Genomic DNA, 15427 nt, shown 5'->3' on the forward strand with positions numbered 1-15427 from the left:
ATCTTTATACATGGTTCTGGATCTGGTAAATCATTGGACCATCGAGAGAATACGCTGATAATCTTCGCAAACGTTCTGGAACGTTTCTTCGAGCTTCTCTAATCTTTCCGACTTCTCCAGCTGCGCAAGTGTTTCCTGTACGTCCAGAGACTTAGCTAGTTAAACGGCACGCCCGATTCAAAAGGGGACCCACGAAGTTGAAGCGATACAGCCGCTCTTTGACTTGCAATCGATATGCTCGCATAGGTCTTGGATCTATAGGATCCAGTTTTGACAAAATTAGAATCTCTATGAGCCGCTGGAATTGACGCTATCATAACGCGTAAACCCATTAGCGTAAATCATTATCCTGATGAACCAAAGCTCAACGCTTACGCCAGCAATTTTGAGCTTCTTCCTCCAATTCTCAGCCCATAACTTATCCACCGGTGGGCCCATTTTCCCTGGTGCACTCTTCGATACGCCACCCTTTCCACTTCTCCCTGCGCGCCCCACACCTCCCACTCGCCCACCTCCATGTGATAGCGTATCGGCACCAAAGGCCTCGGAAATGAATACCTCGTGCGATAACAACATTTTCAGGTCATTACGATCACGGAGGTCTTCGAATGCCTCTGCGGGGTCCTCAACGGTTAGCTCCGTGATGGTTGGCTGGGAGAGGACGTAGTTGTATATAGCGTCATACAGTTCGGCTGTATCCAGTCGAATAAGCGCTTTGGCGAATAAGGGTAAAGAAGGAAAGTGTGCACTTACAACCATGCCCTTGCCGTTGGTATGGTGGGAGAATCACGAATTGGCTTATGAATAAAGGGTATCATGAGATCTGAAAGGTTAGTTAGAACATTGTGAGCTTACCTTAGTCTCAGGCGTACACTTTCAGGGAAATGAAAGAAAGGATACAAAGACGAGTAACCGACGAAATGGTACGTCGACGTGCCCGGCGTTGATTGCCGTTTGCGTTTTTCGTAACTACAACAAGAGTCACCTTCTAGCGTATTTATGAAACCTGAGCAGATGGACTTACAGTACAGCAAATTCCCAAGAATCTTCTTCCTCGTTGATGTATGACCCACCCTCGATGTATAATAGAATGAACAGCTGCATTCTGCGATGATATTCTCTAAACCCAGGGGTATCCCATGTCGTCTGGCCATCACACAATGGAATGTGCAAGGAAAGCCAGAGAATGTAGATGACGCAAAGGGTGGGTAGATTGAGATTAAAGGGTATAAGGGCCGTAGGATAATCCCAGGACTGACATGGTACACTTCGTAGACAACGGCATTTGCGTCCTCCGAGTCTAGAGTTTGTTGTGTGTTTGCAGCAGCTTTCCCCTTGCCATTCGCAGCAGCTAGAGGGGAAAGACGGACATATGAATGTATAAGCTGTCCTGAGGGTTTGAATGTTGTCCCATCTTGTTCCACCTGCGCAAGAAAGGCAGTTTCGTCTGTAAGGTAGTCTACATAGCGTTGAGTTTTTAGGTGACGATAGAGCAACGCAGGCCGTACCAGAAGGGATGAACTGGCTCAATGTACCCTCAACATCATCAACGGTCGAGGTTGAAGGTAGTTTCGCGGAATAGTTTACAGAAAGATAAGGAACCAAGGAGCCCGAGGCAAACCGCAGCTAATAACGCCATCAGTAAAGGTCAGTTCACATATTGTGAGCGCTGTGGCTCACATCAATAGTCAGGCCTTCGTAACCATATATCTTCTCTTCTTCGCCATAAATCTAAAGTACACGGTGATAAATTAGGGAATTATGGATAATCAGGAGACTGACTGGATATGTGAATGTTGGGTGAAAATTCTCGTAGGATTCCTCCTCCCCCAGGGAGGCTTTGTCCTCAGTTGGTCGCACTGTCCCAAAAGCCACTCAGCGCGTCGAATCAAGGAAGCGAAAGAATGGGATTTACCGAGCGATATCGTAAGTGCCTCGTTCGAGCTTGTCGTCCACGCTGCCATTTGTTTTGTGTCAGCTGAGGCAGACCCAATAACGTTAGTGGGTCGACAGTGAGAACCTTGATATCGAGCTTGGCGCTGAGCGCGTTATTTGTGATTGATTTGTCTCTGCTTGCTTACAATGGCTCAAATACACAAACCAGTGGGTGATTGAGTTCAAGTTCCTGCACGGCTGGCTTCCGGTTATTCGAAGAACGCCAGTCTTCTTGCTAGTTCACCTTGACGAACTTCACTGTTCTTTTCCAAGCACTCCGATTTCATTAACGCACGATCAGGGCGCGATTATGTTCATAATGGCATGTACGAGGTACCTCGGAAGTGACATTATGTTCTGAGGATCAGGGACCATCGAAGAAAGCCTGAACCCCAATCTGTGCGCTGGTGATTGGGTAAAATATCAACTCCTCAAATGAAGGCAACGGCATGGCATGGGAGACGCTCCCCCCTCGGCCTCCTGAGTGCAGTCGCAGTGTTGACCCTCCCTTTAGCTCAACGTAATGCCTCCTGGCACCTTCTGGACAGCTATCATCACATCAACAAAGTACTTAGTCAACGTTTCAGCACCCACGAGTGACCCAAATTTCCAACCGCTATTTTCTCTCATTTCCCTTACCCTGAAAAATCACCTTCCAGCTGGAGTATATATAGGAGTCAGGATCAGTAGATACTACCCAGTTTCAACGTTAGATCTCCCTTTACAATGACTGTGCCATCGACATTATCGGAACCCGTCGCGGTCTACTGCGCATCATCCATGGGGCGCAAAGATGCGTACAGGTTGGCAGCTGTGTGTGAGTCAACTTTGCCAGTGACAATGATGGTGCTCGACTAATACGGTGACTAGCTGTCGGACATGCCCTCGCAGAAGCCAATCGACCCCTCGTATATGGAGGGGGATCGAAAGGCATCATGGGTGTAGTGTCTGGCGCAGCCTTGGAAAAAGGTGGCAGAGTAACAGGCGTCGTACCGTACCCCATGCTCGTCGCGGGAGGCGAACAAGATAAAACATCCCCATCAAAAATCCGACTCAACGAGAAAGGAAGAGAGAAGGTGAGCTTGATGATATCCCCCGTCCACCTGGAGTAAATTGTCTGATGGTGGATCATGACCAGATCGAAACGGTTAGTCCTGAGAACTTGCTCGAACGGCTCTCTCGGTGTATTGAGCCGTGTTGTCTAGATCATAGTCGATACGATGCACGAGCGCAAAGTCGAGATGGCAAGGCGCTCGTGCGCCTTCATCGGACTGCCTGGTGGCTTCGGCACTTTTGAAGAAGTAAGCCGGACGCATGGGGCACACGCGGGTCCTTTACTGACTTCGACTCACCACGCGTTAGATCATGGAAGTTACAACCTGGACCCAATTAGGCATCCACAACAAACGTAAGTCGATTTCGCTCCATTTCTCTCTTACAGTCCTAACGTCCATCTCAACTCTGACAGCCGTCATTTTACTCAACGTTCACTCTTATTGGGAGCCTATTCGGTCCATGATACAAACGGCAGTCGACGAGGGATTCGTTCAGCCCCACAATGCAGCACTTGTATCATTCGTTAACGGCCCTGGTCCCGATGCCTCTACGGAGGAGCACGAAAATTTCGACTGGGGAAGAGCTGCGATCAAGGTGATAGAGAATTGGAAGCGAGACCCCGGCGAATGCCCGTATGATTGGACGGCCAGTAGATCTGGGGGAGAGAAGGACGAGCTTGACGCCATCTAAATTTGACCATTTACCTCCATAGATACTTATATCTGACGCCATCTTACGCTACCTTGAGCTTTGCTAATGGATAGCTGGAAAACTATTACTCCTTTATGCCGAAGGGGTTGATACTGGTGCTGCTTCACTTTTCCCGAAGACCGGAACTATTTTCCTAGTTGGGTCCATGAACCTTGTAATTTCTTCGTCTGTGACTTTGGCCTTGCGCTAAAATAAAAACGATTCAAGCGGTATGGTAAGATGAAATGACCGGTGTACGTTACCTCTTGGAAATCCTTCACAAACGCTTGCAACACCGAGATGCACTTGGCCTTGAGTTGGCCGGTCAACATGCGTCCAGCACGGTACTCCTGCAAACCAAAGTCAGATCGACCGCCACCCCACCAAAGGCTATGTTGCAATCCTACCTCCCCGATTTTGGCCAGCTCCTCGTCGTCGTCCAAGAAGAATGTTAGATATTGATATGCAACATCAACCTCCGTATCACCGCCTAGCCGTCTATGCTCTTCTTCCGTCTCCTTCCCGCCAGAGAACCCGTGTCTGTTGATCTTGTTCTTTATCTGGTTCGGCGGATCGCTCATGAATATGCTGCTATTCGGATCACTGGCGCTCATCTTTGTTTGCGGTCCTTGGAGGGCGGGGAAGAAGATGGAGTGAATCAGGGACGGTTTGGGGTATTTCAACTTGACGGCAACGTCGCGAGTTAGGCGGAAGTATGGGTCTTGATCGATTGCGCAGGGAATCAGGGAGGGGATGTTGGAGACTGTTCCAAAGATGTTGGGGAACGAGTTCGAGAACGAAGGAGCAGCTTGGATGGCAGCGAAGTGGATCTTTCCGATGTTGTCTCTATTATGGTCCATCAGAAGACGTAACTGAAATATATCAAAGGACATACGAGTCTGTAAACCCGAACGTAGACTTGGCTTGACTGCAAGTAATCTGCCGAGAGATCCTCGACACATTCTGATAGAACGGTCCCCCAACGAAATCAAAATCGCTGAAAATAAATGTCTTCTCAAGGTCGAGCCCCACAGCAATGATATCGCGGGCATTTTGGGTAGCGAACTTTCTGGTCTGTTCGGGTTTGAGTTCGTGTTTGAAGAGGAACTTTTCGTCGTCTAGGAGGGCTTAGGGGCGCTCAGGGGAGACCGGCTTCAAGCTCACCTGTGAGCTGGACGACCAGGGGAACGTTGAAAGTCTCTTGTAGCCATCTATAATGGATTAGGCATGTACCAGACATACACATACACGGAACGTACTTCGTGAAGACAAAGGGGATCATATGGCCAAGATGCATACTATCGCTACTCGGCCCTCGACCAGTGTACAGGAAGAAGGGCTTTCCCTGCTCGTATCGGTCCAATATCTTATCAAACTCTCTGTGCCAGTCAGCACGCAGCCTTTCCGTCAACAGTAAACATACCTATGCGAAAAGAACATTCCCCGTCTCAGCAAGACATGGGGGCGCTTGCCCGTAAGTCTCTCGAACCGCTCCAGCATGGCCGGATCGATCCGTTTAGTCCCGAACTGGTCTATCAACTTATCGTAGTTGATCGCCTGTTGTTTGCCGTCCGAGGATACACCTCCTTGCACGTCCCAGGGTGTCACGACCTGCTCGTGTGGTTGAGCATCTGAAGACGCCGGCTTGACTTCTGCAGCTGACGGGGTTGGAGCCTCGGTGGCCTGAGGGGCGGCTGCGGGTGTTACTGTAGGCTTATTCGACGTGGTACTGAACGGGCCTCTTCGTTGACTGCAACCCTTCGCGCGATATAGACTGAAAGCTCACCTCAAGGAGCTCTCCGCAAGAGTCGATGCTAATGTGTTCACAGTGGCGGCTGCCGTGGGGTCCGTCGAAAGCTCTTCAGGTAGAATGTTGCTCGATGGGGTGGTCATCGCTGCCAGCAAAGAAACGTTCGGATAAATAGAGATTCAACTGGCAGGATTTATCAATCGATCGAGTCAGGAATGGTGAGATAAGATAAGATAAGAAAAAGGAAGATGCTCATACTTGAGAACGAAAGTCGTAGGTGTGGAGATATACGCGTGATCGAAAGAACTTCCGTGGATGTGTTAGGACATTTGCGCATCGTTCAAGTCTAGTGATCTTCGCTGCTTTATTGATCCATCTTCAAGTAGTATACATGAACTATTGGACTTGTGCTACCCATGGTTGTTGCTTCTTCCGGGGAGACAAAAGAGCACTGGAGCCCACCAGAGGGACTCGCCTGTTCGACCGCCCGTTGATCATTGCAGATCGTATCAGATCAGACCTTGGTTGTTTCAGGGTGTGCGTTTCTCAGTCGAATAGCATAAAGAACGCCTGAGTATTCATAGTGATACCTTCCAGGGATTTGTTCGAATCGCACCATGGCGAACGGCTTGCACAAGTTGCAAAACATCCAAGCATCCAAGCTTCACAGTCATTGTGAAAGGTTTATATTAGTTACTCCCAGGGACTTCCGCATACCTCGATAACATATACTCTGCACTTGACGTGATACGTCTAAGTTGAGCAACAGTTGCTCGACATAAGAGATAAATACGTGAGGTAGGGGAGCCACCCTGACCCCTTTCTCTGGCATTACTTAATAAGGGCGACCCGGAGTTCGCAGGTTTGAAGCAATCTAAGAAACTCAAGTGTCTGAGCTAATGTACTTCGGAGACAAGGGCTCGAAACATGTCTGATGTAAAACTGCATTGCATTGCTATGTCTGTACGATGTATTGTATGTCTGTATATGTAAATTGCTACTTGGATGGGTGGGGAATGATGATGATTGCAAGAACGAAAAAAAGAAATATAAAAATATGTCGCAAGCGTTTTGGTGAACGTCGGGCAGCGAGATACAAGGCAGTCCAAATCCTGCCAACCCAGCCTCCAACTGGAAGTGCGAGGATCACGGCTTTCGGAACTCGCACAACACGGTGTATATGGTGTTGAAAGCCGTATAGATCTCTTCTCTGACCTAATGTCATGCAAGGCAAGAGTGTCAGCGGATGGGGTTCAAACCGATTCCACTGAAACTCGCAAGAAGGGAGTCACCGCCTCCGCCACACCGTGTACCCCAAAGGCCAGTGGTAGCCTTCGCGGCAGGGACGGCGGCTTAGAAAGGGATATGATGTAACAGTACTGACCTTGGCACCAGTAAGAACGATCTTCCCCGATACGAAGATGAGAAGGACGACTTTCGGCTTGATCATGCGGTAGATGAGACCCGGGAACAACTAGACGCAAGTCAGCAACCAGATAATGGAGAGGGCACGAACTACTCACCTCCGGCTCATAACTGCTGAACTGTCCGTGACTGTACGCAAGACCCTCTAGACGGATGGGAAACTTGACGTCACAACTGCCGACGATGTTCTGAATCTTGAACTCGGAGAACTTGGCGTCGAAGCCGAGTTTCTGTACGATTCGGGCGTATTTCCGCGATGCAAGCCGAGAGTCGTCCTCCGACTTCGCACCGGTGACGACCATCTTGCCGGATGCGAAAATGAGGGCAGTCGTCTTTGGGTCTCGGATACGCATGATGACGGCTGCAAAACGCTATACAACAAGCACGAACAGTGTAGCAACAGTTCGGCATCAGCAAATCATTATCTACAAACCTTAGGATTATATTCAGCATTTCGCGCATGGAGGGCTATCGTCTTCAGGTCAAGACGACAGTCGAGGTTGACGGTGGCGACGATATTTTGCAGCGTAGGGACGATGCCCTCGACGGCAGTGATGTGCTGCTGTTCAAGAGTGAGCGGCGCGGGGGTGGCAGGGGTGGCAGCGGGAGTGGATGGGCCAGCGATAGCATTGTTCGTGGTCGGTGGTGTTTGTGACTTCAATGCGGGTGGCTGAGCCTGGACCTGAGATTGCTGAGGTTGATATGGGGGATTGGAGAGCGGGGAAGGACGCGACGGCGCGTTCGCGTTTGCCGACGCTAGATATGAGCTACCCGACGGAAGTGCGAGCGCATTTGCCTGCTGCTGGGCCTGCTGCTGGGCCTGGTACTGCTGATACTGTTGCTGCTGTTGAGGAGTAATGTGCGTCCTCGACGCGAAATTGACTTGGCGTGCGGGCAGAGCAAAAGACATCGTTGAAAAAAATAAGGGGCGTGGGAAAATTCACACTGGCGGGGGGGAAAGAATGGGCTCCCGGGCAAACGAGCTTCTTATATACCCCATCAATTCAAACTCCGACATCGAGTCAGTCACGACTTACGTAACATGCTCCTTCCTTTGTCCCTTTCCTGTCTTTGTTCCCCAGTCCCCTGCCTGGTCGACGAGGACCACAGCGGCCGGAACACCCTCATCGTTGCCACAGACGGCCACCAGAGTGCCCACAACGTCAAAACTCCTGGAATTGGTGGCCTTTTTAACGTACTTTTGGCGTCTGAGGACCAGGGAACCCACCACGTACTTGCACCGCCCTGACTACGCCCATCCACTTGGCGACTAAACAGACAAAATGTTTTTCTCCTCCCTTTTTTCATTGACTCCCTGCCTCCCCGACATCCGCCTCGCACCCACCGCCTATCTTTTCACGGTTCTATGCCTTCAATGCCTCCAGTTCTGCCAGGATATCGTATTTCGTGAATCGGAGCTTGCCGGCTCGTGTGGGTATTCTTTCCCATGTCCGCACAATGGCCCTAATTTAGCTCGCAATCTCCATCGCACACGGGCCATGTGACGAACGCATCTATCCATCTATGATGATTATCGTTGATGGTCATTCAGGCGCCTAGGGAACTCCATCTTGTGTTATCATCGTGTTATCAGCTCGTCGTGAGGCCAACCGTGGGACGGAAACCCTTTCAGCTCCCTCGAAGCCCAGGGCTGCATTGCTTGACCGTTTCACCTCCCGCTTTAAGAGTTGATGCTGCGCACTTGATCCCTTTCTTCCATCTGTCTACCAGAATGGCCTGAATATGGCTCTCTTTTTTAAACATACCCTATTCTTCCATGCACTTCCATTAATATCAGTCATCGATCATTTAGCATATCAACTCCGAGTGGTTGAGACCGAATCCTGTCTTCCATACGAGATGTGCAATGTGCGATGGACACGTAGTCCGCTGCATCCCCGATGTGTGTATGGTCATAATGTGCATTTGCAAAACGGAACGAATTTGTCCCAATCAACAAAACCCTGAGCCTAAAAGGCGGGCGCCATCAGGGATACTGCGGCTGCCAAGCCCGAGCTGGGGCCCCTTAGGTACTCCTAATACTCCCCTAATAAGCCATTGAACAAGTAATCCGCTCAACTCAATCAAAATCTCAAGATTGAACACATCCTATGTATCCTTGCGCAACTGCTCGATATCTCAGCACGATTTGGTGAACAATTTGACTACCACCATCATCTCTCGCTGCTGGGAATATACATATACTATGACGGGCCGTGCTGGACACAATTAGATGTAAACGATATATCATCAATTACTAAACCCATACCTAACTGTTGTAACTGTGAGAACGAGAATAGTAAACTCAACTTGCGAAACATGAACCTGCACTTGAGCAATTGAAACTCCGAAAGCAGGACTTTGTGACTGTGGGAATGAGAACATTAAACTCAACTTGCGAAACGTGAAGTTACACTTGTGCAATTGAAACTCCGAAGATCAGCAATTGAGACTCCGATGCCTTACACATTGCCGCGAAATGTGAGTACAAGCTGCGAGCCCTTGCTAAATTCCGAAGCCCCAGAAAATTGACACTTCCCTTAGCTAGCAGTATAGCTTGTGCCCAATAAGTGGTTTCTCCTATTTATTAGATATTCAGGGACTGATGAACCGTACGTGCCATATAGTCTATTATTATCATTATACCTGCAGCTGCAGCTCCAGCCCCATATCTGTATCCTAGTTTAGCCAGGTCTCACAGTATACTGCATCAATTCATCGCCTCAGTAAGTCTGCCCACTTGGCCTGCTGCCACTTACCTGTCCTGCGATGAACAGTGTACCCCTTTCTGTTGTTAAGGACCGTGTCAAGGGGCCTCCTGACTCGTCCGTACAGGGGCGCGGGAACGCGCGGGGAGCGCGGGAGCGCGGACGCGCGGACGAGCGGAGCGCACGGGACTTGGCTTCAGCTTTGATGCTGCGCCCTCCTAGCTCTGCAGTGTCCCGATTTCAAAGAGAGCAAGGTGAGAGTGTAAGGGCAACCTCAAGATGGCCGGCAGTGCAGGCCTAGCAGAGGGAGAATCCTAGCAGAGGGAGAATCCAAAGATAATGAATAAGACTAACTACAATACATGAGAGGGCTGCTCACCTAGCAGAGGGAGAATCCAAAGAGAACAGGATAAGGATTCTCCATGCTAGGGTGAAGTATATGTAGAACCGAGTTAGTTACTGAGGTTCTCAGTCGATCCAAGTATATGGTCGAAGCTCAATATATTGTTAAGAATATAAGTACCTGTAGAACCGAGTTAGTTACTGAGGTTCTACGATGATACGCGTGAGTATCGCTAAGTTATTACCAGGCATAACAAGGGATTAGCGTACCTCAGTCGATCCAAGTATATGGTCGAAGCTGAGGTACGTGGAATGGGATAAGCGCCTCTCATAGGAGGGCGCCTAATATGGAAATAGATATTGAAAGAAATAAGTGTTCGTACGATATGTACCGTGTGTAGATTGATCCTACTCTCAACAGTATATACTGTAGTAGCATGAGAGAAATGCAGGATAACTGTACAGTACACCAGCCACAAGTCCGAGCGAATATCACAAGGTACAAGGGAACATGTGATAATGAAGTGGAGGGTAAATGCACAGGAGTCGTGCCAGCGACTTGGGGGAGTAAGGGCGAAGAGTAATGAAGTGGGGGAAAAGGATAGAGGTAGCCCGGACAAGCCCCAAAGAGTATAGACGAGTCCGAGCGAGTCCAAAGTGTCCGAAACGAGTCCGAGGTGTCCGAAACAAGTCCGAGCGAGTCTGAAGTGTCCGAAGTGTGGGAAGACTCCGGAGTCACCGGATGCGGCTCGGATGCAAAAGGAGTGGGTGGAAAGGAAATGGAAAGGAAAGGGAGCGAAAAGGAACGAAGGGGAACGAAGGGAATGTAGGTAAGAGTCCATGGGATGAAGGAAAGGAGAGAAAATAGGAGTGTCCCCTTACAGGAACACGTGGCGTCCGCGCATTCACGGAACAGCAATGAGTCTGGTAGGAATAAGTACAGCATGCTCGAATATGTACAAGTCCAAAGTCTGTGACATGTCCGTGTAGCCGGAACACCCGTTAGTAGCCCCTAAGGGGCCTCCTAGATGCGCCTATAACACTTCTTTGTATTACACATCGGACAAGCCTCTCTGGAGCATTGTTCCCCAACTCCCATCCAATACATTCCCAGTAGGATTCTTGACGTAGGTATTTCCCCACTCACTGTATTCCATGATCACTCACTTTATATGAAGTGAGACATGCAAAGGAAAGCGTAAAGCAACAGGCTTACCTCAGGTCTCGCCTGCACCACGAGAAGAGAAACAACAGCAGCTGTTTGAGTGCATCGTTAACTTCACAATTGACTATGCAGTAGGTCCTTTGGACTATTGTTGGATTGCTCATATAAGGCATAACTGGTAGGCTTTTCAACACCTACATATATATTTGCTTCTAATTTACTACACAGAACAATTCTTTGCCGGAATGATCCTCAAGTAGATTCATACATCTGTGACCGCCTTGAGCAAGGTATTTGCCGTCAACAGCATATCCAAAAGGGTAAGCAAAAGGTGGCCAATCCCAAAGGCTTTAAGCATAAGAAGGAAGTGGAGGAGAATGTACCCCCCACAGAGCCAAACCCAGCAAAGCGGCAATGTCTCTCAGCAGATAAACAGCTGGCTCTTGGGCTGCTTGTCTAGGAGGCTACTATGGAGACTAAGTGAGGCTTGGTTGGTATCAACTTATATTTATGTGTAATAAGTAGTCACAATATTGCGTTTACATCGTACTTGGGACTGATAGTGAGGTTACGAAGGTTTCGGAGTTTCAATCACACGACTGTCATCGAGGTTTTTGCTTTCGGAGTTTCATTTGATCAAGTTGCGCTTATACTTTCGGAGTCTCAATTGGTCAGATGTCAGTTGTGATTCGAGTCTTCGGGGTTTCAATTAAACAGTTATCAGTTGTTTGTTACCCTTTCGGAGATACAATTGCTCATTAGCTGAGTTTCAATTGACCAATCACGAAGTTGAGTTGGCCAATAATTTTGTCCAGTGAGTCCCCTCATAATATACTCACGTAATACGTCCCACAAACTCCGATCGTCGTTCGCGTCGCGTCTCAATGACAAGTGCAGCCTCCTCAGCATGCCTCCTCAGCAATCTCAATCTCACTCACGGGCAAGTATCTCACGCGCGACGCACGAAGCGCACGAAGCGAGAGCGAACCTTCAGCCGGGCATCCTATCTTTCACCAATCAACGGGATGTAGGCCAAACTATAGGCTAAAGAATCTGTAATACGACCTGCGATTAGCATAGCGTAAACAAGCCGTACTGGATCTCGCTGCCACCGGAATATCCTCTACGTTCCGACGACTTGTTCTTGCTGCTATCTATACTGGGTCGTTCCTGCTCCAATCACCTCGACTAGATACCTAATTCGCGAGGAAAGAAGCTACCAAACGTTATGTCTCTACAATGGTGTAGAGCAGCGCTTCTTGATCCCCGATGATGACTTCGCGACAACAGCTGTATCAATTCTTCTTGTGCCCTCAAGGTCCGTCTGTTCGCCGTCAGACGGGTTCTAGCTCAACCACGCGCGACGAGAGCTGGAGGACCGATTCAAGGCGCACACCCCGAGTTGAGGGAACACCACTGCCACACTCTCACCATCTTTCGTCAGGTTCTAGTCCAATCGATCTCTGTTGATGGACGCATCCCGCAATCAACCATCTTCATGGCTTTGGATAGACTCCTTCCCACAGTACCGATATGATCACTAGACTGGTAATTCAACGGAGGATATCCGGACGTTCCTCCTCATGCAACGCGGCGCGCCTTCGTGGGAAGCCAGAGGTTACTGAGGACTATTAGAGGAACGTTCGTCGAATTTATCACTTCATCAGTAGTTTCCATTCCCTCCACTTTCCAGTCTTAGGAACACCAGTTTTCAATGAAATCGCCGCCACGGTCGCGGTACAATGTCGGATTCCTTATAGCCGTCGGACTGGCCTTTCACTATGTAAGCGAGCGACGCTTCCTCGCCCGCAGTCAGGATTTTGAAAGTTTAGGTGTATATGTCATCAATCTTCGACTGCTATTTTTCGAGCACGGTGTCCAATGGCATGAGCCCTGTGACTGTGCCTAGCAACCTCGCTAAGAGATTGGTACTTATTATTGGTACGGCCAGACTTCCGTCCTCTTGATCATCGTGACACTAGCACATCGCAGGTGATGGGCTACGAGCCGACCTACTCTTCTCGTTGAATCCCTTTGATAACATTCCTGGCTCACCGAGGATCGTCGCGCCCTATCTACGCAGTGTGATGGAACATAGTGGTGCATTTGGGATCTCACATACTAGGGTGCCTACTTTGACTCGACCTGGCCATGTTGCCATCATCGGTGAGCGATTTGACGGTTAGTAGCTGTAGGGTTCTGATGATAGCGAGTAGCTGGGATGTACGAGGATATGTCTACGATAAGCAAGGTAAGTCTAGATCCATCATCGAAAGCCCGTATTGAGCGAGCTAATCGTCGCTAGGGATGGACGTCGGAGCCGGTAATGATCGCCGCCCATTCGAAGAGCTAGAAAACCCTAACGTCGTGTCATAGGTCGAGTTTGACTCCATTTTCAATCAATCTAGTACTACATTTTCCTTGGGCTTCCCTGGCGTCCAGTCCATGTTTTCTCGAAGGGCTGCTCCAGGTAAAATCCGCGACTGGTGCTATGAAGACGGAGAGCAAGATTATACCAAGGGTAAGCGCCGTTAACCTGGGTATCTGTGATAATAATAATGTCACTTTGCGCCCTTAGATGCTTCAGCACTAGACTTTTGGGTCTTGGAGAATTTGGAGAGATTATTTAAAAATTCAACCGACGACCCCATCCTCTCCAGCCAGCTCAACGCTGACAAGACCGTGTTCTTCCTGCGCCTGGGCGGTCTAGATGTTACAGGGCACTCTTACCGACCTCACTCGAAAGTAAGCACCGTTTCGTTATGTCGAATGCTTCCTCAGACATCTCTCAGGAATATATGAACAACATCCAAGCTGTTGATCGCATCGTTGAGAGGAGTCAGAGCCTGTTCAATGAATATTTTCAAGATAGCCAGACGAGCTTCATCTTCACTGCTGATCACGGCATGTCGGTGACTGGTGTTCACGGCGACGGACGTATGTTCCCCGCCTCACCGCCTATATGTGCAAAATAGTCATCCCCACCGTTTATAGACCCAGATAATACACGGACTCCTCTCATTGCATGGGGCGCTGGAATTCGTGGCCCGCTCCCTGATTCATCTCCTTCATCTCACGATGAATACTCTCAACCTTGGGGATTAAACCATCTACTTAGGCGGGACATCGAGCAAGCGGATATCACGGCATTGATGGCCACACTGCTAGGCCTACAGTGGCCAGCCCACTCGGTGGGTATTCTACCTGATGCTGATTCCAGTCGCCCTGGATACTTGGCTCTTAGCGCTGGGGAAGAGACGGTTGCTCGAGCCTCGCTCACCAATGCTAATGTAGGTTCGTCGACATATCTTGAGGAATCTGAGTTGATTGAAGAATAGGCTCTGTTGGAGCATTACCGCGTCAAGCATGGTACGAGATCCGATCTCATCTTACACTCCATGCTAAAAAGCACGAGTAGAAACTAATCAAGGACGACGACTGTTTTATAAACCATTCGAACGGCTTGAGGGGAGGGCTGATGCCAATATCGCTGCCAGAGCCTCTATGCTACAGCGTGTCCAAACTGTGATGGACGCAAATGATTGGAAAGGCGTTCACAACGAGTCTCTTGTTCTAATTCAAGCAGCGCTTGAGGGCCTTCGCTATCTTCAGACGTACGTCTTCCAAAGCTCCTTTATTGTGGTATTTAGAATTAAATTGACAATCTATGGACTCATAGTTACGATAGCTTTCTAATTCATGTTATCGTCACCGCCGGATATGTCGGCTGGGCAGCGTATTCTTCGTTATACATTTCCCGGCCCCTGGACCAATCGACCTCTCAAAGAGCTACTCCTCGTGCATCGACCACCGTCACGGTTCTTGTTACTCTGGTTCTCTGCTGCTCGTGGACGGTATTCGCTTTACAACACTCGCCTTGGACTTACTACATGTATATTACCTTCCCCTGCTTCTTTTGGCATCAGTTTCTCGTTCAAATGCCCTGGAGATTTATTCCGCCTGCCTTCTGCTACTCACAATGCATAATAACTGCACTACTCGTCTTCGCTGCCCTCCAAGGTATCACGGTCTGTCGCTCTATCTCGTCCGCTGGCGAAGAGGTGCTGACATCCTGCCCAGTTAGCCTACGCCCATAGGGAGATATGGGTGTATGCTTTGATAACAGCTGGCGTTATATGGCCCCCTCTCGCCTGGCCTCCGAATTTTCTGAAAAAGCGGGTTGGGCTTTATCTAGCATGGGCTAGTTCCTGTAGCATGATAGCCCTCTTCCACACGCTGCCAGTCGATGCTAAAGAGAGTCTGCCCAAAATGTGAGTGTCGTCGTCAATCAGCCGAGTAAATCTGACAGACTAGATTAGTATGTCAGGGGGTGTGTTGATGATTGCGTTTGGTCTA

The 15427-nt window shown here is 49.2% G+C and overlaps 5 protein-coding genes across 5 annotated transcripts; 2 read left to right on the forward strand and 3 right to left on the reverse strand.

Moving 5' to 3' along the window:
* Positions 1-30: 30 nt before the first annotated feature.
* Positions 31-1964, reverse strand: HAT1 (histone acetyltransferase 1; the record flags this gene model as incomplete). The annotated part of the gene is made up of 11 exons (XM_036771126.1): positions 31-135; positions 194-310; positions 376-692; positions 754-797; positions 856-969; positions 1025-1146; positions 1260-1459; positions 1509-1626; positions 1681-1731; positions 1783-1859; positions 1916-1964. The coding sequence occupies 11 exons, from the start codon at positions 1962-1964 to the stop codon at positions 31-33; spliced, it is 1314 nt and encodes a 437-aa protein (XP_036636971.1).
* Positions 1965-2661: 697 nt separating this feature from the next.
* Positions 2662-3681, forward strand: PC9H_001477 (uncharacterized protein; the record flags this gene model as incomplete). Its single annotated transcript, XM_036771127.1, has 5 exons — positions 2662-2752; positions 2806-3011; positions 3141-3236; positions 3298-3343; positions 3404-3681. The coding sequence occupies 5 exons, from the start codon at positions 2662-2664 to the stop codon at positions 3679-3681; spliced, it is 717 nt and encodes a 238-aa protein (XP_036636972.1).
* Positions 3682-3774: 93 nt separating this feature from the next.
* On the reverse strand, positions 3775-5574 carry WRS1 (tryptophan--tRNA ligase; the record flags this gene model as incomplete). The annotated part of the gene is made up of 8 exons (XM_036771128.1): positions 3775-3888; positions 3945-4031; positions 4089-4527; positions 4577-4799; positions 4846-4892; positions 4941-5060; positions 5105-5410; positions 5468-5574. The coding sequence occupies 8 exons, from the start codon at positions 5572-5574 to the stop codon at positions 3775-3777; spliced, it is 1443 nt and encodes a 480-aa protein (XP_036636973.1).
* A 1145-nt stretch (positions 5575-6719) lies between these two features.
* Positions 6720-7766, reverse strand: SPT15 (TATA-box-binding protein; the record flags this gene model as incomplete). Its single annotated transcript, XM_036771129.1, has 3 exons — positions 6720-6905; positions 6955-7227; positions 7290-7766. The coding sequence occupies 3 exons, from the start codon at positions 7764-7766 to the stop codon at positions 6720-6722; spliced, it is 936 nt and encodes a 311-aa protein (XP_036636974.1).
* A 5143-nt stretch (positions 7767-12909) lies between these two features.
* Positions 12910-14409, forward strand: MCD4_2 (Glycosyl phosphatidyl inositol anchor synthesis; the record flags this gene model as incomplete). Its single annotated transcript, XM_036771130.1, has 7 exons — positions 12910-13012; positions 13064-13237; positions 13288-13322; positions 13448-13592; positions 13650-13816; positions 13864-14008; positions 14066-14409. 7 exons carry the CDS (start codon positions 12910-12912, stop codon positions 14407-14409), a joined length of 1113 nt encoding a protein of 370 aa, XP_036636975.1.
* Between the last annotated feature and the right edge of the window lie 1018 nt (positions 14410-15427).

This window comes from Pleurotus ostreatus (genome assembly GCF_014466165.1).
Source record: "Pleurotus ostreatus strain PC9 chromosome Unknown scaffold_1, whole genome shotgun sequence".
NCBI lineage: Eukaryota > Fungi > Basidiomycota > Agaricomycetes > Agaricales > Pleurotaceae > Pleurotus > Pleurotus ostreatus.